At 29.9% G+C, this 25319-nt stretch overlaps 1 protein-coding gene across 3 annotated transcripts in view; it reads right to left on the bottom strand.

Annotated features, from left to right (window-relative positions):
* hth (homothorax) overlaps positions 1-25319 on the bottom strand; it is a 321058-nt gene that overhangs the window by 178812 nt on the left and 116927 nt on the right. For all 3 annotated transcript variants that reach the window (XM_067045908.1, XM_067045909.1, XM_067045910.1), the window contains exon 7: positions 4320-4440. In XM_067045908.1, the coding sequence (XP_066902009.1) occupies positions 4320-4440 (121 nt within the window). The remainder of the gene's footprint in view (positions 1-4319; positions 4441-25319) is intronic.

Genomic DNA, 25319 nt, shown 5'->3' with positions numbered 1-25319 from the left:
TATATTTACTTGTGGTCAAAACCGCCTTTGAAGTTTGTATAATATCACTGCAGAGTAGGGGTAGTCGTGTTTCCACCCCGGCCTGATAAGGTAGGGACTGCAAACTCGGTCATCTGATAATGGATCAAGTTGCTCAAAGCAGAGAACCCATCTTGCCCACAAACTCACAGATTTAGATCTTATATAATTGTAACCGTTTCGAGGATAGCTATCTGAGAAAGGGACTGTTTAATTGGACTTAAACTTATTTTTTTATGAGGGAAAAAATTGTTAATATAATGTGCATATAATTTGCTTAAGGCATCTATAAATTATATATTGATTATATTATGTGTATAATTATTTTACCGTGTTTCGTAATTTTTTTTTTGATCTAGTTCGAGAGAGAAATAGTTTATTTAGCCATGCTGCCTAAATACATTGAGTTGCTACAATACAAGGAGTAGCAATCAATCCATGATCGAAAATATATACAATACATATACTTACATGATATAACAAAGACAATTTTTTTTCCTACCTTTTCCTTTTACAATAAATACAGGTCTACACACTAAATACAAATATTTTAATTTTTTTTTTTTTTTTTTTCTATTTCATAATTTCATTTCATTTAACAATTTTATTTCATTTAATTGATAAATTTATTCTCCCTAATTCCCCCTCTCCAGGGATCCACTACCCTCGTTCAACAAATTAAACGAATTTATCATTAGATAACAATGTAAAATCAAACCAAAGACATAATACTTACAGCAGTAGATCAGTTTACAGAAAAACAAAGAAATAAATAAATTAAAAAAAAAAACCAATATACAGATTTAAAAAAAAAAAAGTTAGTTAAAAGAAATACTTGAATGAACAAATAAGTTTAAAAAAAATAATTTAATGAATAAATAAGTTAAAACACCGACCGACAGGTCCAAAAACTAAAAAAAAAAAAAATATTGAGTGAATTTTTCGAAAATTTTAAGCTGTTTGAGCAAAATCTAATTCCTTGGATATTTCCTACTTATGTAGTTCTCAACCGCAAGCTATAACTGACAGTTAATCAGTTCTCATTCCCTTCAACTATTTCAGAATGAATATTTTAAAAATGAATCATGCAATTCAAAAATGATGTAACGCAATGAGTATTATCGAAATTACGACATAATCGATTTATAAGGACCTAATATCCCGAGATCATGGGATTTGGTTACCTGTGAACACTAACAATTCCTTTTTAAGCGACCGTTTCACCGGGAATTCCGTCATTTTTATTTTTTTTTTCTCTTTAATTCAAATAAATCAAAACTGTCAAAACTAATAACAGTTTCATAATCTAAATTTATAACACCCAGGATATGATGCCGATTGAAAAAAAAAATATAGAAAAAAATACTATTCTAATTAATCAAAAATCGAAAGGGCAGCCTTATCATCGGAATTCAATTGTAGATAAGATAGTATAAAATATAGCTGCATATCGTTATCGGTTTTTGATAACAGGCTCTAGACAAATTATCAGAAATGTTTTATGCCGAGTTGTATCTGTTGTTAACTTCATTATAAATTACCAATATTTTTCATATCAGTGTGCATTCTCAAGCTAGATCGATTGAAAATTCTAAATCAATATAAAATTGTATTTTAGGAGAATATTCAATTAGTTAATCGACATTATATAACGTTGATATAGCATAAATTAATAAAAGTAATTAGATTAATTTTTATTAATATATTCTTGTTTGAGAGTGGTTTACTTTATTAAAAACAATATTTGATCCTTTTTCTCAACTTTATTCTTTTTTAAAAACCTTCCAACGTTTCGTCATTTTAACCACTTAGGTCATTTTCAAGGATACCTACAAATACTCCTTTTAATTATTTTTATAATAATTTCATAACTTCCTTCACTTACATACTGATTTCTTTGGTCCTACCTTTACTTTGTTGTCATTTTTCTTTTAAATTTCTTTAAAATGCCGGCTAATTGCCTTTGTCCCATCTTTAAATAAATTAATCATTGAAATAATATCATAATAACACTACAAATTTTTTTGTTTTTTTAAAAATAGATTCCCACTTACATAATTTCTTCTGTAGAATTCTTTCCTAAATTTAAAATTTGTACTAACTACGGATTAAAGGTAGGTAGGACCAAAGAAATCAGTATGTAAGTGAAGGAAGTAATGAAATTATTATAAAAATAATTAAAAGGAGTGTTTGTAGGTATCCTTGAAAATGACCTAAGTGGTCGAAACGTTGGAAGGTTTTTAAAAAAGAATAAAGTTGAGAAAAAGGATCAAATATTGTTTTTAAATATAATAAAAGTAAATTATAACCACAGTATCCAACGTAGAACAAATATTTAGCGATTAAAACCCCATATATACAGAATAATAAAGTTATGGTGGCTTGATTATTAAATAAACTAATCTTGATTTAAATAACGTTTATTAAAATAATATACTATCAATAAGAATATTATTTAATCATAATTACAAAACAGTAGCATGTTACCAATGTAGTAATTTAATATGATGTATTTAAATATTTAAAAAAATAGAGATTAAAATTTGTATAAATTAATCTTGTTTTATTTCATTTTTTTTATTTTTTATCTCAAACCTTTACGCATGCATTAATAATGGACTTTATTATATAAAAAATTATTTTTATTTATGATGAGAAGATAATTGACCGTGGATAATTATATAATCTATAAAATATAATCTACTGTTGACTTTATATTTTGTTTCTTTATTCTAACATTATGGTTACATATTTAATTAGTTACATATATTTTCTTTCTCTTAATTTTATTTTTCGTTTATTTATTTAATTTTTTTTCTATAATTTTGATTTTTGAATTATTAATAAATTAAAATATTCATATTCCTTTGCATTATATAACTTTATTTTTTTTTATTTCTGTAATTATGTTATTTTTACTTATTCATTTACCAATATATATACATTTTATTTCCACTTCTTTCATCACTTTCATTCTGTAAAATTACTTACTTTATGTCATTCTGTTTGTAATTTCTGTATTCATTCATTTTCGGTTGGCTAGATATTCTGGCCGAAACGTTGGCACAATTAAATAAGATTTCAACTTATTTGTGTTATATTCTGACCGCACACCCCAACCATCTTCTCCTCATATAATTTTTATTTATGTTCTTTATTATTGAGGGATTACTATTATATTAAGTGGTTGTTTCAGTACCACAATATTAAAAAAAAAAGAAGTAATATTTGCTTTGATTAAGAGCAGAAAAATACGCACAAATTACACATGTTCGTCAATTAACATTTACTCTTTTCAGGTAAAATGTATATTAGGTGTCAGGAGAAGAAAATAACAAGTTATGTAGCTCATCTTGGATTAGTGATTTTAATTGTGGTATCAGATAAAATGCACACCTACTTAATCGACGCGCATAATTTTAAATGAATTAAGAGCTTATTAAACTGATTAATTAAGTATATTTTTTTTAGATTTACATTGCAAATGCACTTTATTATCAGACAACGTGTAATTAGACATGTTTTTATACTCAAAATTATTGAAATGATAATGCGTTTTCTCGGTTATTCAGGATACATTTTTTTTTAGGAGTTTCCCCCTCCCTTTTTGTAATTTTTTTTTTTAAATTTCGCCTAAGTCGGTTTTTATGTGGACTTTGACAGACCTGAAAACAATTTGTAGGAATGTATGGTGGTAGGATATACGACCATAATTACATAAAATAAATAAATATGGTTTTGTTTATTTATGTTGTTCTTTGCTGACCGCACCCCCCGACAAACTTCTCCAATCTTCTCCACTATAATTACAATATTTTTCACGGTATCATTAAATTAGATTTTAGTCAGTAACCTGGATATAGCGTATTTTATACGAAACCTTTTGAAAATAAGGATCTGTATATCCATAGTTATAAAAAAAAATTATTACTTATTTTTAAATAAAAATAATAATAATAAATTATTATTAATTACCTGGATATACCGTATTTTATAAGAAGCCTTTTGAAAATTAGGATCTGTACGTCCATAGTCATTAAAAAATATTTTTTTCAAGAAATTCAGTTAAATATGTCCCTAAAATACAGTGAACAACGTTATATGAAGTTGAATTACTCAATGATATTTTGAATTTTCAATACCATTGTTATGATTTTAAAATATTTCATATTCGACCACAAATAAATATTTATAAAACTATCTTTCTTTTCATTAATTTAATTATTGAATTAAAATATTCAGCACTATGGTTGAAGGAAGTCGCTACTTATATCATTAATGCTTAAGTTAAAAAGTCTTACCTGGATCTGAGTGGTCTAGCTGCGGCGCTTGTGACAGAGGTCCTGGTGTACCTCCTGAACCGGGAGACCTTACGTCTTCGCTGCCGTGTCCAGGGTACGACAAAGAACTGGACGGCGGCCTCTGTAAAACATAATAAACATAAATAACATAACAATTTTGGCAGACTATGGGCTAAAATCATGCATGATAATTATGTAATGTGACGATTAAAGCAAAACGTGCAATAATTTAATGGTATCTTCTTTAATGATTGCTGGTTCAGGGTTAGTTCATTTACTGGATTGAAAAACATATAAAATAGAGCCTCGAATCACAGAGTTAATATGGAGCGCAATTATTTCGGATAACACAGATAAACAGTAATAGAACCACAGATAACCTCTACATCGCACCGACGGTATGTGAAAATACTTTTGAAATACTCAAAAATCAATTTTTTAAAATAAATTAAGTGTTTGATTGCACAACTTTGCTTTTATGCTCCCTCAATACTTAGTCTCCGCTACACCAAGATACCATATTTTTGTTTTACGCAGAAAAGTACTTTTTTTAAAAAAAAAAAAAAAAGTTTTCACGTTCTGATTAAAGTTCCTATTATCGACAAAAAGACAATCGTCGACGAAAATATGATCAGCGAATTGTGAATTTTATTTTTCTTCTCGGATATTCAAAAAGCTCGGTTAAACGAGACGGTATATTATTAGGAAGAATATAATACAATCTTTACACTGAGAAGGTCCTAAATGTGATAGAAAACAGACTTTTTTGTAATAAAATACCTTCAAAGAATGACATTATTTTATGCAATTCTGTGTGTCGCGTTATAAATGTAGGATGGGATCTTATGTGCTAAGAGTGAACTTAATACGTGTCATCAGTTTGATATAGGAATGGACCGAGAAATTATTGCTTGTGGATGGAGGACGCCTAGTTCGTCGTAAAGATGGGAAACATGAGAGCTCCCGCAATTCCCGAAGACCTTACATAATTTTGCTACTCTACCCAACTACAAATTTCACATGAATAGGATACTAGCTAGACGTACACCAACAGCAAGCAAACACATAGTTCATAAATAGCAATATGAAACATCCAAACCTAATGAAATTGATCATTGATAAATTGATAAATGCATAGCATGTTTCACAATTAGGTGGGATCTAAACCCTGACTTTGGTCAAGATTTCTTGGGACAGTGTAAAAATTAACGCGTACCCTGAACATTTCATTGGAATATATAAACAAAAGTCATAATTATTAACATCAGAGTAATAAATTGGAAGAAGACAGTTTTACAGCGTTCTTATCAAGTGATTTTTACAACCGGATCGTAACCTTTTGCTATCAGGCGTCAGGACTGGAGCGCTACGGGGCATGGCAATCTTTATAACCGATCATAATAATTGAGATTATATTAAATGAAAAAAAAATCTACTATTAATTTCAATTATTTGATATTTATATTAAATTATATGATAATTTTTAAACATTTAAGACGAACATAAAATTCGTCCAAGTGTTTTTAAAAATAATTTCATATTCCTAAAATTTCTCTACTCAGCTTACAAATCCCAAAACTCAAAAAGTTTTTTTTTTTTTTATTATCTTTATTGCAATTTACAACTGTACATTATAAATCATTCAGTAAATTTTATTTCAGTTATAATGGAGTGTTACAGGCGTGTAGAGAATCTACCCATTGGTAGCACTCTAATGACGTTTTTACATTAGCAGGTCTCGTGGCCCTCTACTTACCAGGCGCCTTAGAGGATTGTCAGGAATGGAAGAGGAAGCAAGGTGGGTTTGGTTTGGGTTTGGGTAGTTAGGGAGTTTATAATGGAAGGAATGAAACCTGGTTCGGGCTAAAAAATAAATATATTTACTTCAGACAACTATATGGACTGTAGATATATATCAATACATTGTAAATTTTAATTGATAACTATTTAAATACAGTTCTGAAGTAGAAAACATGTTATTGTAACTAAGCCTATAAATGTAATTACTGATATTTTGGTATTAGTTAAACTAGAATTGAGGTGATTGCTGATCAAAACAACTCAAGAGAACATATTTTGTACTTTACTAAGTCTGAAAATCTCTTTTTTAGTAAAAAAAAGAAAAAGTAACCTCAATATTATATAGTCAATCTAACACTAATTAGTTAATCACTACTGTAGTAAAATGGTGAAAATATAAAAAAAAAAAACTTAATTCCTTGAATTTGCCTTTTTTACAGAATTCCAATGATATCTCAAAATCAGGAGTTTTTATTTAGTAGGTTTAGTAAAAACCAAGACATTATATAGTATAAAATATATACTAATGAGCAGCTATTAAACAATATTTATTTAGTTAATCTTTCTTAATGATAAATCACATTTAAAAACCTATATGTATTTTTTCAAAGCTTAACTTAGTTTGTAGTATCTTAAATCAATTGTAAATTTATCAATAGCGTAGAGATTAATGAAGGAACAAATAAATATTAAAATCAAATCTCTTTCATTTAGCCTTATCCCGGCTGTGAAATATATATATACATACATTTAATGAATATCACAAAGGACGGAATTCGAGATCAAAAGAACAAACCAAACTATCATAACTCCGTTATATAGAAACGAAATCGATATCATATCTCGATAAGGTAGTAACAATTTTACGGCGTAACGGTGCGTCTCCACCGAAGCGGAAACCGACCGGAGACCCGACTATGAAAGAGAAGACAGCCACCGATGTTTCTGTTCCATTGTTATGAAGGGTGATGACCGACATGGAAATTAGAGTCGGCCCGTAAAGAAAAAAAAAAAGAAATAACCTCAAAGCGGACCAACATTGTGACCGAAGAAACCTTGTTTCCTAATTTTACTGCTAACTAATTATCGAGTTTTAAAAGGAGAGTAGAATTTTTTTGTCCGGCTACCAATAGCAGCGTGATTTACTGCAGGGCCACGCTACATTAGCGATATGGGGAAGAGCTCGTCCCGCTCCAAATCCGGGAATTACGGCCCACTATATTGCTTATAAGTGCCATGAATCATAGGAACCGGAGGGTCTCCATCCGCCAAGGGACCAAGGATCCTTTTTCCAGATAGGCCGAATCGTAAAATTGAGGATATCTAAGGGAACATCAATACGCACCTTAAAAAAAGAAAAAGTATTTGTATATCAGCATAAAATGAATTTAAGTCATAAATTGGCATTAAGTGACATTTGTGATCATTACAGTTTGAGGAACGGTTCGCATATTATCAGTCTTCCATATAGCCCAGCCGGAGGGGGGGGGAGGGGAAGAGAAAGTCATTTATTATAATTAGTTATCACTTTAATGAAAACTATATGTATAAAAAATGGCGGCTGTATATAGTTTCGTCAAATTAAACAAAAATTGGGATGATATAACTAGAATAATACGTTCTGTACAGAAACCTTACAACAATAGTTGGACATTTTTTCGCACACCTGAGGATACTTAAATATTACGTACTAATGAATAATTGGTATTGGTGATATAGCTAACACGCATTAATAAAATAATTATGTTTTTCTGAATCGTACTGACATTTTTAAATATGTAATCACTATCAAGATAAATGTATCCATCGTTGTAGTAACCTGCTGTTGAGTATTTGCCCAATAGTGATTAATTGCCTAAACGACCGAATGGGCTGGCGTTCGCCAGTCAAGATTCAATTAATTAACCGTTCATCAAGTCCCTAATTATAACTAACAGTTATGCCGGTAAGGAATGCGGATAAGAGCAGGCTAGGACACGAAAATCATAGGATTGGGTAGCGGGTGACCGAAATTAACTCACTGTCGCCCAACATTTGTTTACCATTAATTACCTCTTCGGACGAGTGTTATAATTTATTCATTTTAATTTTGTGAGGAGCGGGCAGGTGGGATACCGCCGACAACGGAACGCCCGGCTTTATTCATGAACCAGATAGCTAACTATAATATCTTGCCTTTCCATGCATTTTCAATGAGATATCAACCGTAGGAGTGCTCTTTTTTCATAGGCAGGCTTCCGTTTATAGCAGTCTCGTGCCGCCTTCCATGTCCCCTTAGCTGACCTTCCTAAAGCGACCCAATCTAAATTCAAACGGCCCGGAGTAGGAGCATTACGGATCAAGTTCAAATTTGGGGACGTAATTCGGATTTGTAAGGGTACTGCCCCTCCGTGCCATGTAAACGGTGGAGGAAGGTTCCTTCAATGTTTCTTTAGGGGATCTAAAGTGCAAATAACGTGAACGAAATAGGAGGAGCTAAAACGCAACGTAAAGATACCACTTATATATATGAATATATTTAAAATCACTATTTTTTATATTTTCCACTGCACTTATAAAAAATATATGACTACGTAAAGAGAATAATAATTCCTTATACACCTGCCTGGTGGGCATTATATGGTTGTTATAACAGTTTATTTTTTTAACAGTTGCTAATGGCGGGATATAGTCTCGCGCAAAATATACCCTTAATATTTGCAATATTATAATTATACAATATTATAAGACAAGCAAATATATAAAAATAATAATGTTTGTGTAACTAAAGAATGAAAGAGAAAATAACAACAACTAAATAATATTTATGGAATTAATAAAATAAATTACAATAATATATGGTTGAACAGAATTGACATTGTCAATCTCACCCTTACGAAACGTTTTCGTTTCCTCTTTATGGAGTATTTCGCACTCTATAGGCAGGGTTGTTAAAACAAACTTTTGCAGGTTGAACACATAAATGAGTGATCATCCTGTGACGTTTCTTTTCATAACATGAAAACTGATAATTGTAGAAACACCTTACTGTAATAGACTGTTTTGGCTCGGACTTGAATTACTTCTCTATAGTTTACTTGACATATTAAATATAAGTATAATCAGAGAATAATTTAAACATGAAAATTTCTGTGTGGGTATTTATGAATTACATATTTATAAATTAGTATTAGATATTACAATTTTTTTTATTGATGCATTTCAAACATTGCGATTTGTTGAAATTGATTTAAATAAACTATATCCAAACGAAGTATTGTTTAAGAAACATATTATAAGCTATTTGATTATTATCCAAGGAAGTCATAAAAAAATCATTTAAAAATAAGGAATCCTTTCCTTCTTAAAATAGAGATTAAAAAAAATACCTAAGTTTAAAAAAGTAACTAGGAAAAACTAAAATATTTGTTAGGCTGTGGTAGTAGTAATTCACTTTGGATAGGAGGGTTTGTCCGGGAGCCATGTAGGCGACACGCCTAAGCAAACATCGTGGAGTATTTTGGTCTCGAGTGTTTGAGCAGTAGAGGGGCTTTTGGTAATTGTAAGCGAATTACAATCTTTTCATTCCTTCATCCCAAATATACAATATTACGTATAATGTTTTAAAGCTTGAAAGATTTTAAATGCAACATATATACAACAGAAATCATTATACTTCTTAACAGATTGAAATTGATAATCATACAAATTTAAATAATTAGTCGATACTTGTGTACTATTAATTATTCTTTTTTGTATTTGCTTGCATGTGTTCCAATTCACTCAGTGCTTTCAATGGAAATAGTACCAATTCTGGATTACAAAACCTAACGTGCATATTTATCACATTAGATTCCCAACACACTCAGAACTAACCTAAACATCGCGGTTAATGTTAAAACTGTGTAGAGTTCAAAAGGGAGATATTTTACGGCCTAAACCGCATAAAGCCCCGGTATAAAAATAGCAAACATCCAGTTCTAAAAGAGGAATGGGCATCTGGTTCCTTACTGGTCAATGCTTTTGTGCAAATGATTGCCATGGAAATTCCAAAGATTTTCTTTTATTTATTTATTTTTTTGTTTCCCAGGGAAAGTTTTGTCGGATAAGGGAGGAGTAACGATCAATTACGGTTTTCTTTGCCCGTTATCAGACGGAGTAGGCTTAAGTTGTTATCATCTAATCGTTAGTTGGTCGGGGAGGTTCCACACAAATCCGGCTCTATATACTTAACTTACTCACAGAGCAAACTGATAAGAGACACCCGGTTATCAATGAGAGAATATAATTTACAAGATCCGGTAGCTGCTCCTGTTTGCTAGAGATAGCACACAGTTTACCTTAGCACAGCCAGTTTTAAATCTTGCGCCTTGTTTTATGTGAACGAACCAGAGAAATTAGTATGCCTCTACCATAGATCGAACTCTTCCAGTTCTTTTTCCTCCTCACTTATTTATTCTTTTGTAGTTTGGGATTCTTGATTATATTATAATAAACGATGGATCTCGTTCTTATAAAGAAAGTAGCAGCCTATCCAAACCGGTTGACACTCAATCCGGCGCTGGCTGACTTGCACTTCCAGGCGGGAGAGAGTACAACCTTCCGGAGTATAAATAACTCATCCATATACCCTTCAAGTTCTCTATGATCCATGAACACATAACTACAACGCCGGTACAATGTTCCGGATTCGGACAGATGGGTAGATCCATCGCGATGCGTGCTGTTAGGCAATGTGGTCGCCTGTGGGGGATGTGGGGGGTGACAGATTTAATTATTTCAAGGAAATGAACGTGTCTCGAATACATGAAGGGGAGGGTGAAACTATGGATGAGGAGGGGAAAAAAAAACGAGATTGATATTACGCGTCAAATTGATTGGAGTTGAAGAGCGTGGTTGAAACGTGTGAATTTAATGTTCTCTAACGAGATCACGTCATATATTAACTTATACAGTCGGCTGTTCCGTGTGATTAGCAAAGTACATATAATATACAATTATCTTGTAATGCTGCTGGTAATGGAATATGCCAGTCTTTCATAGTTGAGGATGCAAGGCAGGGTAAATCGAAATTATATATTTTGTTTTTTTCTTCATCTTAAATTTAGTAGTAAATATTAGAAAAAAAAAGCAAGACAAACGGAAAATTGTCTAAATACTGCATTCTTAAATTCGGTTCACACCGGAGATAATATTTGCTGGTAACATTTTTCTAATAACATTCAATTTGAAGTTTGCACCAATTCGTTAAAAATATTAACAACAATTCAATATTGACCGGAGTAAAATTTAATCAACAAAATTAAATTTTTTGTTTTGTTGAAATAATAATGTTAATATAATTTTTCTATTTGGTATTTAATTATTTTTATATGATAAATGCCAATAAAAATTAACAATTTTTTCGAAAAATTATTTTACATAAGAACGTATTAGCGAAAAAAAAAATTATTTACCAGTAAACATTAACGATTAAATTTTGTATTAATTATTGGCGAATAAATAAATTTATATACTTCTTTTTTACTAAATATTATTCTGAGTATTACACGGAATATATTTACACATAATTCAGGAGCAATAAAAATATTTGAAATAAACTTTATTATTGAGTGAAATTAATCTTTGAAAAAATACTCCATTAATAGCTACCTGAAATTTCCTGATTTTTCATAAGAGGTAATAAAGATATAATAAAACTATTCATACATATTGAATTTTAAAAAAAAATCCTTTTATGTAGTGTGCTTAAGAGTAGATATATTTTTTCATACACATAGTTTGATTATGTTCATTTTCTTTATCCTTCTGTTTGTATATATTTTAAGAGAGATTTTATTTATTTTTATGTAATTTTTTTTCTTTCATTTATTTATTTTTCATTCTTATTTTATTTTATTTCAGTATGAATGAGCTCATTCATCACTATTACCTATTTTCCACAGCTGTGTGGCAGATTGTAATATCTATCAATAAATGAAGTGGTTTTATTTTTTTTTAAAATGTGTTCTAGGTTTTAGAGCCACTAATTTTTTTTTAATAATTGTTATCAGACTGTCCTATGACCCCCCCCCCCATCAAAAAAACAATTATAATTGTTAATAAAAATTATTACTTTTTTTATAACCACATCTACTATTTGTCAACTTCAGGGTTATAATTATTCCTGTTCTCAAAGTAAATTAGGATTTATATTGAAAGACAAGATAAGGCAACTTATTTACATTATGACTGATTTTTAGTTGAAAGGTCCTTAAATACAAAATATAAATAAAAATATTTCTAAGTAATGCTTTTTTTTTTTTTTTTTTTTGTTAGAAGTAAGCTGTAAAAATTTTGTTTTGAGTATCATCTATCTTACGCCAAATACTTTTTTTCTAATAAAAAAAACTCCGCATAAATCAGTGGAGATGCGTAGAAGTTTGTTGCTCCTAATTCTGTTCTGTCGGAATGGAAAACTGATGAGGGCTTGAACTGAGTTAGTGTCGTGCGTTATATTAGTCCGGGTCCTTTCTGCTTCTATATCGGGAACACAGGGGACGGCTCCGGACCGGGGGGGCAGTGTAGCCATTCGACACGTCTTCTCCGACGGGCCGAACCAATCGGGAAATCGGTGGGGGGATAACAGATCGAAACGGAAACCACCAATTTTTCAAGTTCTACCCCACAGGAGCTGTATACAACAGCGAAGTTGTTTGATAGCGCATACATTTCTGGATAAGATTCTAATTTTGAATTCCAATCCATAAAAAGATTATACATACACGGTATGGCCATAAATCCGGAGTGAAAAATTTTGATTAATTATTAAGCATTTGTTATATGAAAAAAGTTATTGAAAAAGGGAAAGTGATATACTTAACACAACAATAAAACGATGTTTTCTAAACTTCATACTATTTTTTTTAATACAACATTATTTTCTCTGAACAAATTCTCTGAAGATGAGGATGAAATATCAAAAAAAAAAAAAAATTTGAATAACTGATATGCCAACCAAGAGACGGAATGAAATTAAATTAGGAGTTCCCTATAAACATTTAATAACTGCAAAATTATTCCGCATAAAAAGCTTCATTATGACAATCTAACTGGTGCTATTTATGTACAATTTTAAGTGTTTGTTAAAGTTTTATCTTATAGGCTTATTTTATTTTTTTAAATATTTATTTCCTCTTCCATTCTTGACAATCCTCCGAGGCGCCTGAAAAGAAGATGGCCACGAGACCAGCTAATGTAAAATGTCATTAGAGTGCTACAAATAGGTAGTTTCTCTACACACCTGTAACACTCCAATTTAACTTAGATCAGATTTACTAAATGTATTATAATATACAGTTGTAAATAGCAATAAATAAATATTAAAAAAATATTTATTTATATATATCGTCCGTGTTCTGTAAAAATAGCTAATTCAACATTTTCATATTTTTTTATAAGGTATTTTTTACTGGAATATTCATTGGCTAAATATAGTAACTATGTGAAACACGATGAGTAATGTTCCAAGTTCTCAAATGTAAGCACATTGTATATTTTTCATCTAGTAACAAGTTTTCAGACCGGATAAATTAGAAAATGTACTCTCCCAAAATTCAGATTCAGCCCTTTTTCCACAACACCAAAAATAAGTTACAAAATTTAAGTTGTAAATGTGACTAGAGATTATATTATTTTATTTATTTGTTTTTTCATACACATAGTTTGATTATGTTCATTTTCTTTACCCTTCTGTTTGTATATATTTTAAGAGAGATTTTATTTATTTTTATGTACTTTTTTTTTATTTCTTTCATTTATTTATTTATTTTCATTCTTATTTTATTTTATTTTAGTATGAATGTGACCATTCATAACTATTACCTATTGCCCACCATAGTGTGGCAGATTGTAATATCTATCTATTAAATGGTGACATCCTTTCCAGAGATCTCACGTAATACTTTAGGTAAACTTTTGTATCAATATTTTTTTTCACCTTTTATAAAAAAAAATTTATTTTATCAGATATCATAAATAGCCAGAAGAGAGATATAATCAATGTAAACATAGATAAAATAAAAATAAACATGTATTGATTTAAATTAAGAAATTGACATATAAATTATTCCATCATATTATCATATGATTTAATACAAAATAACTTTTAAAAACTTGTATGCCAATAAATATTTTCTATGTAAGATATTTAAACTTATATGATTGCATTGATTTATACCACGTGTTATGGGTTATTGTAACATTATTTAATAAATAAATTATTTCTGGTTAAAACAGAAAATTAGAGCTCATTAAAACCATGTATTAGGATAGTGAACAACTATCAGTACATCGGAATTTCAAGCTTGTTTGACTTATAGCTCCAGACGACAGTACAAATAGTTACTGACAAAAATTTTTTTCTCTCTTAATCTCATTACCGACAACCCGTTACAAAAAAGTATAATACTACGACAAGAAATAACTAAAAATATACTCATATGAACGTACCAAAAATTTATTAATAGACAAAATATGAACAAAATTTGAAATGTGCTATTCAGATTTCAACCTTGTTTATTATATATATTTTATTTTATATTTTTAATCAAGTATATTATAACCTTATTTCTTTATTAATCATTCTTTTTATTTTTTAGTTTTTTTTTTGTTTGTTTTTTACTTTCATACTGCTGAAATATATGTAATAAAAGGGAAATTCAGATCGCCTCGCTGTACTGCGGTAAAAGTATTGGCACTTTTAACATTTATCACGTATTTATTATAGAACTAACTGACCCAGCGTTGCATTGCTATAGCTATATTCGAGGATGTATATAGATTTATTGAACACAATTAATAGTTTGATTTATATTATCGTATTTAGTTAAATTAAAAATATACGTTTACTTTATTTTTATGATTTGGTAACATAAATTGAACAAATATATGTGATGAAATTCGTATTTAGTATCTCAAAAAATAATTGTAAAAGCAGACATTCAGTTCTTCAACCGTTCTATTAACGTAGGGATTGGATAAAATGCAGAGAAGCTGGTGAAAAATTAATAATTTAAAAAAATGGTATATGGGGGTTTGAGAAGACGCCAAAAACAAATATGATTTTTTTTTTTTTTTTTAGAAAAATAAAACAAAATTATTGACCAACTTACACCAAAGCAACATTATATTTTTATAATTTTTTTGTAAATATAGTGTAGCTTAATGGAGTAAGTGATATTTTTTATTACTCCTCGGAAAGAGACGAATCGGTTGGTATACAACAATGTAAAAACGTATTCTTTCTGAGCTACAAACCAAACCAAAAAATTTTGTTCATAATTTTTTTTTTAAGTAAAAATTTGGGGATTTCATTATCTATAAACCTTCCCAAGGTGAAAGGGAACATTTTGTCAACAAAAAAAAATTTTAATTTTATTAAGCTCGTAAATCGGTCAAGTGATTCAAAAGTGACCCGGTAATTCTTCGCAATTGTTATATTTGAGGATGTATGTAGATTGAATGAACACAATTGATAGTTTGATATAAATTATTGTAAATATTACTACTATGATATTGTAAAATAGATAGTGTTTGATTAACAACTCTAACTGTGCATCAACATTAGTACTATATTGAAAAAAATCAAACCGACTGACCTATCAAAGTGTGATAAAAGATATTCAGGAGTGAAAAAAAAAAGTTGATATTCGTTTTTAGCACCTCAAGAAACCCGTAAATACGAATTTTTGAAAAAAATCGGAAAATAAAATTTTTTAGACCACAGCTTACGCCCTACAAATAGAAATAACTTTACACACAACATTACTCAACCTATCTACACCAAACTAGGCAACGGTTTAGGGCTCTATAAACTGCACCAGTGGGAACAAAGCGAGTATTTTTAAACAAATTAGAGCAGAAAATAAAAATGATTTTATTCACCAAATGACCATATCTCCTTGTATTTTTTCTATACTCCACATAATTTATTTATTATATTACAATTAGAATTAATAATGTATGTGTGCTTAGTAATAAATATTATTAATTTAGCTATTATTGGATCCTTTTTTTTTTTGTCATATTCTGTATCATCTTGTTTTATTCTCATTACTATATTAATTCACTAATTGTAAATTTGCAGCTTTATTATTCGCTTCAAAATATTTTCATTTATTTTTATTATTAATTTAATTTATTTTTTTTGTAATAATTATTATTTTATTTTTATTTTTTTACTTCAAATTTTTATAGTAGTTGTTAATTAAATTATTAGTTGTATCACTTGAGATCAATTTATATTGTACTTATCTTTAGAATTGTATAGCTTCAAGGCCTTAATAGTCAAAATTGTAATAGTTACATTTAACTTATGTCTATTATTTTTATGTGCTATTTTGGCACCGACTGATAGATGTTGTCATCTGGTTGATCTGTAATTTTTTAAATGAGTAAAATATTTAAAAAAAATAAAAATATGTTTCCTCAGTCGGGAGAATATAAAATTTCGAAGAAAAAATTAATTTTTTCATAAAATATATTTCAAAAATTCATAAATTAATAAAAAGTTTTATGTTCATCATATCTCAAAATTTAGTTATAATGAATATTTTCATTTGATACTAACCAGCTTAGTAATCCTGTACACTGTATTCCATCAAAAAACAAATTCACACAAGCACATACAACATAAACAAATAAACATTTAGATTTTAGAAGTCTATTATTATTTTTTTTCCTGAAAATATGTAAATTTTTAATTATAATTTTAATTAAAAATAAATAATTGAAATGGATTTGGTATTTAACCTCAGTCGAGTAAGGTCAAATTTTTACTGTCACATATCATATAACTTTTTTTAGTCATCTTTTTGAAATAATAATAAAAATAGATAATAGAATTACTAATGTACACAGTATCCGATATATATCATGAAGTTGATTTAAAAACATAATGTTTGACGGGAAAATTGATAAATAAAATTATTGAGGAAAAAAATTGGTCATTGTTAAGACGAATCCCTAAGATTCCAATTAAGTTTGGAATAATCGTTTCCACTATGGTCCTTTTGAAATTATTTATTCTTTACAAATTGAAGGATGGTTCCTCAACTTCGGAACACAAGCCTTCTTACTGAGAATCCTCTTTCAACAAATTCCTCTCCATACTTCCAGTTTATACAAATATGATCTTTTTCTGTTTGTATGTTTTTTTTATTTTAGTTATATAAAAAACAAAAAAAATTGATTCGATAATTCAACTAAATTATTTCTAATATTAAAGAGAATACTTAGAGAAACCGAAGAATAAAAAAATAGCTAATTTTTACTAGTCGTGAATGCAGATTCTTCTTTGCCCTTATTTTTAGTACATACCTTTATATTCATTTATAAAAGCAAACATATCCGTCCCTTTGAGTATTCTTCGGTCCACACATCACTGACATAATTAGTGGCTAGAACATTTGCTGGCAACGAGCGACCAACGCATAAATTTAACCCTGACAGCGCTTCGAGGAAACATACTCGTATTATAACATAGAAGTACATATCTCTAGCTGAAAAATTTCCACCGGGACATGGCCAAAATAAACATTATTCTATTCCCGATGGACAGGCAACAAAAACATTTAATCAAATATGTTGAGTGTAAATCCACATTTCTTGTCACTACGGAAGCCCTTTGATCAAGAATATTGTTGTAGAAGGACGTGACAACGATGAAAACGAACTAACTGAAATTGATATGTCAAAAAGGGACTAGAAGAGAAGATGGACAGAAGAAAAATGGAAACAACAAAACCTGAATTGGAAAAAAAAATTAGTGTAGGGCCTGCATCTTGCTTTGAGTTGAAATTTGTCTTTGTTAATTTCTGAACGGAAACTTCTTTATTTTTCAATGCGGCAGAGCCTTTTTTCATTCATAATTCAAACAGAAAACAACTATTATAATTTATTAGTTTATTAATATATTACAAATTAATTATTTTTTGTGAATAGGTAACTTCAATTAAAACACAAATATCTTTTGATTCTTATATCTCAACTTTGTGTATATTTTTCCGACGTTTTGGCTATTAGGCTGTTATCAAGACACCTAAAATATTCGTATTCTATACTCACAACTCACTCAACTCATAACACTAAATTTCTACTAATAAATCTTACAATTAACTTATCCAAGTTATTAAAATTTTCTTCTATTGCATGCTAATTGCCCGAGTAAATTAGCTTTAAAAACAAATATTCGATTAATATCACAATGTTTCTTTTGATAGTTTTATAAAAATTAGTTTATAATTTTTATTTCTAAAAAAATTTTTTTTAAAACTTTTTATTCATATATAGATTTCATCTCATTTATAACTTTTTTAGATCTTTATTTATTTATCTTTTTTACGATTATATTGATATTTTTATTTAATATTTAATTTTTTTTTTGACAATGTCCAATTTATAGCATATTAATTTTGTTCAGAGCTTCGGATGAGTGGTACAAAAGATTTTTTGAATCTTAGTTAAAATTTGCCGTATAATTAATATTTTATCAAATATGTATTCCTTCTAAAAATATAATCTTCCTTATGAATTACTACGGAATTTTCAAAATAAAAATTAGGTTTATTTTGAAAAACATGTACCGATGCTGTTTACATTGAATCCATTTAATAGTAAATTGTTAAAAATTTAATATTGATGCCATAAGAATATAAATATAAAATAAGTATATTTTTTAAAAAATTGGACAAACATTTCAATAATCCCTGGTATGAAGTAAAACTTAGTTGTTAAATATTAATTAAAATGAAGGAAAAATGTCTTTAGGACCTTCATTGCAAATAATAAAGAAATAATCAAATTTTCAACAATTTTATTTTATATATTTAACATTTTAGCAACGTTTCGGCCCTTTTCTTTGGTTTCGACTTTTTTTCTTCTTCTAAAGCCCAGTCACATAATTGAATTAATATTTATTTGGTTTTAATATTGGTGTATGTTTGTAAAAATTAATTTTATTCGTATTGTTGAAGATGAAAAGTCCTAAGAAAAAAATGATTATAAAATCATAATATAATTTTAAGAATGTAACGTATTAAGCGTTGCTAAAATGTTGGATATATACGTGTATGTAGTTTAATGTGATCCTAAAGAGATTTTATATTTGATATTTAATAATTAAATATGAACCTCATTAAAAAAATAAACAACTATAAAAAAGTTTTTTATATTAAAAATTCATGATTGGAAAAATCTATCGAACAAAATTAACGATCACCATATGATTAAAATTCACATTGATACTTAAAAGAGTAACAATGACATTAAATTACTTTTTTAGATGGAGGCACATAATTTTTTTATTTGTTCAAAACTTTATGTATTGGTAAATATTACAATCTGCCACAACGTTATTGGGCTATAGGTGATGGTGATAACTGATCACATTCATATTAAAATTTTTAAAAATACATAAAATTAAATTAAATATAAAATAAATGAAAAATAATTACATGAAATTATATAAATTGTAGGAAGACTGTTATATTGTTATGTTATTGTTATATTTGGTTAACAATAAATAGTTTTTTTTACTATTTAGATACCGGACTATTTTACTACAATCTTCTACATACTGTCAATTATCTTCTCCCAATAAAAATAAATAAAATTTCTCTCAAACTAGATATAAACATAATTAATATGAAATTTCTCGAAAAAGGAGGGAAAAAAATGCTTATAAATTGGGTAAGGGAATCCTTTGGGGAGTTGTCCTCCGTGCGTATTTGGTCTTAGTTACGCTACAGGATAACAAGTAAGATAACCTGCCCCTTTCTAACCTCGTATCCCATTTGGGTTACGTAATGGAGAATAAAAACTGAAATATTCAACAATTTATTTGAAATATTATTTTAATATTTTTATTGTAATAAAAAACACTAAATTTTAATACATAAATATATGATATTAGTAATATATATGACTGGTGAGAGGAATGACGTTAACGAGAGACTGAATGGCTGTAGGCGGTCCCTCACACAAGATATAATCTGATTCTTCACGTCCCGCATCGTCAGTCTTCATTAGGGCACAGTCACCCTTTGAATAATTTCAAGCTTACCGCCTAACAGCTCTCTTCTGTAGCCAATCCATCCAGGCAGTATGCTAATTCCGTTCTGATAGTATATTGTCAATAAATTGTTGATATTTATTACACCAGGAGTGGAGTGCAATTGCCTCATCTAAAGGAGGAGCAAATCGGAGTCTGATGTAACTGCTTGTAAACAATTTTTAGTCATGCTTTGCAGTTTAATCTGCGTTAAAATGCTTAGGATATAAAACCCGTAAAAAAATGTCTGCTTTTGTGGCTATCGTATAGTAAAAACAGCGCAAAATTACTCTACGCTGTCTGTTACTTGAAGTAAGTCACATAGCAGTACATTAACTATAAAATTAGAACTGTAAAAATGGATTCCCTTTCCGGATTCAAGAACCGTCTACAAAATGTTTAGTGTATATTTCGTATTTAAGGCAAATATTAACGGATACTGATTCTTTCACTATGGTAAACCAAGTCATATCATCTCAAAACGCTACCAAAATAGATACTATAAGAAGGGAGCAATTCAACACGCAAACAAACTAAAACTGAATTCCTGGCAAGGATCCCTATTCTGATTGTTTTTAGAACCCATTAGACGCCTTCGGTTTTTCAACTCTGTCTATAGAAGACAAACTAAGTGCTCTCAACTGTGCCCATAACTTCCCAATGCTATGGGGGAAAGAAAACAAAGTTCTCTGCTAAAAATAAACTGTACAAAAAAAAAAAGTAATGAATTTTATACTATGAAATTGTAATACATGAGATAAACAAAAGATGCGTGTTTATGGCATAATTATTCTGGGTTTATGCAATTTATCAACAGGAAGGTGAGTATAAGAGTTTATTTCCTGAACTTAACATTGTGCATTGTACACTCTCAAGTAAATAAGGTGTAGATATTACAAAATTTACAGTACTGTAAAGCTGAATATTATTGCTAACAATAGCTTGCGTTTAATTCATATTTGCATAAACTAGAGATGTGCCTTTGAAGAGAAAGCTGGATCCAGCAACCTTTATAGAAGATAGTCTTCAATTAATGAACAATTTTAATATGTTCCAATGTGCAATATCTCGCAAGGTAGAGAGCATTATAATATTTTGATGCTCTGGTTATTTTTCGGAACTATCACTGCTGTGTGTATGCAGAGCGTAACCGCATATTCCAGTACCGTTATTCGGAGCCTAATAAGCGTTATATTGCGATTGTTCCGACAGGGGAAATGTAGGCGGAAACGGGACGAATGCTGTTGCATCCTTTCTGGGGGAAAAGACAAGAGACTCCGTTCCGAACAATAAGCCTGGAAGAATAGAAGAAAAAGAACATGTTTTGACTGAAAGGGTTCAAGATTTGCTGCTGGCCCCTAATGACAAGGGGGTATGTTGTGGCAACCGGCGATGCAAAGATCATTATCACTGCGTGGGGTGGCGCGTGCTATTGTTCTGTTGCAATCAGCCTCCAACCACAACAAGGCCCCACCCTAGGCCTTTCTTGATCACCACCCCCGCCCTCGTCTGTCTACCAACATCAACCATGAATTCCACAAAGGATTGGAACAATGCTCTAAAAAGCTTTATGCAAACAGGAAATCGTCGAAGAAATTATCTAAAATGTCTCGGCTAACAATGTTTCGTAATGACTTGAGTTCTGGTTGCATGAAATCCAATTAAATTAAAAACTGGGCAATATAAGATGAAGTTTGTAATGAAAGCTACTGTAAGACAAGGATATCTCTATCAGGAGATTTGAGATCAAAATGTTAGGTAAGGTTAGGTTAGGTTGATATTTTTACGAACTTTTAGCTGCAAGGGCCTTCGTCTTGTTTTTTATGTAGTTTCATGGTTTAATTTTTTAATTAGAATTTTCCTCTAGGTTCGTGATGTTATCTCTTAGTATCATTTGGAGGTTTCTTTTAATTCCTATACTTTGAAAGTAGCTGTTATGTCATGAGCATTTTTAAGAGGTTAAAACTTAAGAAATGATTTCTGATTTCTATAAATGTTACTTATAGATCTGATACATCAAATACATTTTACAGTATGGTTTTTATTACGAATTGTAAAGCTCATGTTGAAGTTGTGGGGAGTATAGCTGTGTATATTACATTGTCATCAATCATATTAAATTATTGTTACACCTGAGGACAATTGATGAGGTTTTCTTAGCGTTATGTATCCCGATGAATGTTTTTGATAGAAAAATTAAGAAAGATAGCAATATGGAAATTTTCCAGTCAAAAAGATAGGTTACTCACTTTTTTTTTTTTTTTTCTGGAATCGACATGCATGTTGTAGAGGTTGTATGTAGGAGCCATTTCGCAGTGCGGTTGGTGGCCGAAGAAGGCCCGCATGGGCTTATCTGGTCGGTTGTGGGAATGCGGGCCAGCAGTTACCTGTGTCCCTTATCGAACATTACCGGTAAACAATGAGGCAGCGACAAACACATGTCCCGTCCTATCTCTGTTTGCCCTCGCCCCAGGAAACAAGCCCCTCTATCTCGGCCTTCCTTCATCTCTATGCAAATGTGTGCCGCCAACTTTATACGTCCTTGTCAATCTAATTCAGCGATTAACGCAGTGTCGTGAGTCGGTGACGACCGGTTCCCCTTTAGCCGCTCCTCCCCGGAACAACAATGGCCGTGGGGTATGACTCCCATCCCAGAGAGCGTCGAGTCGTTTCGACGCCCGAGCTGGTTTACAAAGGCAGCAAACGCAACAACTAACAAGGCGTGAAGCATGCTACAATGCATTGCTGTTTATACTTGGTTGTTCCAACTGGGAGGGCCAGCCAACGGTTTCACTAGTACTCGATCGAAGACATTTTTACTTCTTTCATTTACCGAGTTTCAGCAATTTGAACATATGTACAGTATGGCAAGGCAATGAAAAGAGAGCGTATAATGTTTTGGTTTTAGAATATACTTCAATCAATTTAAATAACCGGCAAAGAATAAGATGATGTAAATCGTAACCATAATGTTTCGTCAATCGAAACTCAGCATTTCAAGAACATATAGACTACTTCTTCAAGATTTGATTTCAATAGAACATCTATACCTACCATTTTCAAATTCAGATTAGTATTTCAAACTATGTAAAAAAAAATTTTTCTTAAAAGTAATTCAGGTTAAAATGAAATCGCTTAAGTTAATATACATGAAGCTACAACTCACAAACGTTAATCAATCAAGAAAACTGTAGGTAAATACCTTCCTGTCAATAGTTTGCTGTACTCTGAATAAAGAGCAAAGTTTAACGCAATTTTGAGTCGACTAAGGAAAAGATTGTCCCTCTTTTAGATGATTATATAATTTCTAATCTAGATCAGTTGACGGAAGAAATCAATGTATATTTATGTCGTAGGAAATAAGAAGTAATTGATGTAAGTTTTCTTCAGATTGTCTTAAAACTGAAAATGCTTTTTATCCAATTACCTGTATTTTTGACATAAATTTTGGATTGGAAGAAGATAGTTGACCGTATGATGTAGATTGAAGGAAGATAGTCCGGGTGGGGGTCAATAAAGCTATCAAAAGAGTAACAAAAATATATTTATTGTTAAACGTTGTTAAACGCCCCGTTACCCTGTTTGCAACAGTTGACAACAGAACTTCATTATTATCAGCCCTGACGAAGCCCTGCAGAGTTGGACGAAACGTTGGTTAACAATATATAGTTTTTTATTACTATTTCGATACCTTTATTGACCCCCACCTGGACTATCTTCCTCCAATAAATTTCGGATGTTATTCAGTTAAAATGATGCACCTGTACATATGTATAAAACAGGAATGTACAGCCAACATCTAACCTGTTGGTAATTATTTAACATATAAAAAAAGTAATAATAGTTAAAAATATTATGAATAATTTATGTAGTTGTTTGTAAATACAAATACAAGGACCAAAAGATTATTAAAGTCTTTGTGTGCTTAATTTAATTTTCTACCTTATTAATTTTCATCTAGAGAGCATTTTTAATGCCCCTTATAAAATATTAACAATACACATAATAACACATGACCTGCAGTGCCAGTTTTCGAATATACTAATATTTCCAAAAAAAGTTTGTCATATTTATCGAAGATAATATAAATACGTTTCTATCATGCTTACATAAGGTGATTCTTATAAACAACTAAGACTTTATAATAGTTAAATGTCCAAAGCGGAATCATGATTGGTTAACTGCGTGTAAAATGGCTATTTCAGAATTTTACGTCCGATCAAATAGTTATTTACTTGACATTATTAAAAGCTTTAATTGAACCATTACAACCATATCGTATAACTGGACGGCGATCCCCTTTAAAAGTTAATCTATTTCAAACGCAGTATTCCAAGCTAAAGTTATTTATTACTGACTATCCAAGCAAAGTCGGTAAATTACTTTATGACTCTACACTGATACTTTTAATATACAGAACAGTAAAAATGTATGATTGAGAGGCAGTTAAAGGTTTAATTCCTTCTCGTAAGAACGATTGCTGTGTTTAATTAGTTTGTGAAAAGCAGATTTTTTTTCAAAACCGAAATTATCACCACAAAGGAGATTCGCCTAGCTTAGAAAAATCCAAAACAGGTAATTATCTTAACACTAGTTGCTCATTAGGGAATAATTAGGTATTGTTTAAAAACTTCATTAGCATTGCCGCTGCCTTTGAAATACATCTGATTTTCCTCCTCCTTCTTCCTTTTTTTTTTTGTTTTATCTTTAGAAATGTTCAGTTCACTTTTCATAAATAACAGAAAAATACTCATTTAATAAATCATTAAAAAATTGTATATTTCTATATAATTCACTTCTTGAACTTCAGAAATTTATGTCATTTTCCAATTATACTATTCATTTGACTGCAACACCATCTTGGCAATGCAATTCTAACGTGTTGTTGGTCCGTTGCCACACTGGTATTGCATAGCTTGACAGCAGATACAATGAAATCATGACACGTTAGACCTCTTTTTCTATTGTATATATTATTTTATCATTATGTTATTTTATTTATTTATTTTTCATACAGATAGTTTGATTATGTCCATCTTGTCTATTCTTTTGTTTGTATATATTTTAAGAGTTTTTTTATTTATTTCTTTTATTTTTTTATTTTAGTATGTATGAGATCATTCATCACTATT

This window comes from Halyomorpha halys, unplaced genomic scaffold (assembly GCF_000696795.3).
Source record: "Halyomorpha halys isolate HHAL.00 unplaced genomic scaffold, Hhal_1.1 Scaffold447.1, whole genome shotgun sequence".
In the NCBI taxonomy this organism is placed as follows: domain Eukaryota; kingdom Metazoa; phylum Arthropoda; class Insecta; order Hemiptera; family Pentatomidae; genus Halyomorpha; species Halyomorpha halys.
The sequence above is the reverse complement of the archived record's forward strand: the minus strand, read 5'-3'. Positions and strand labels throughout refer to the sequence as shown.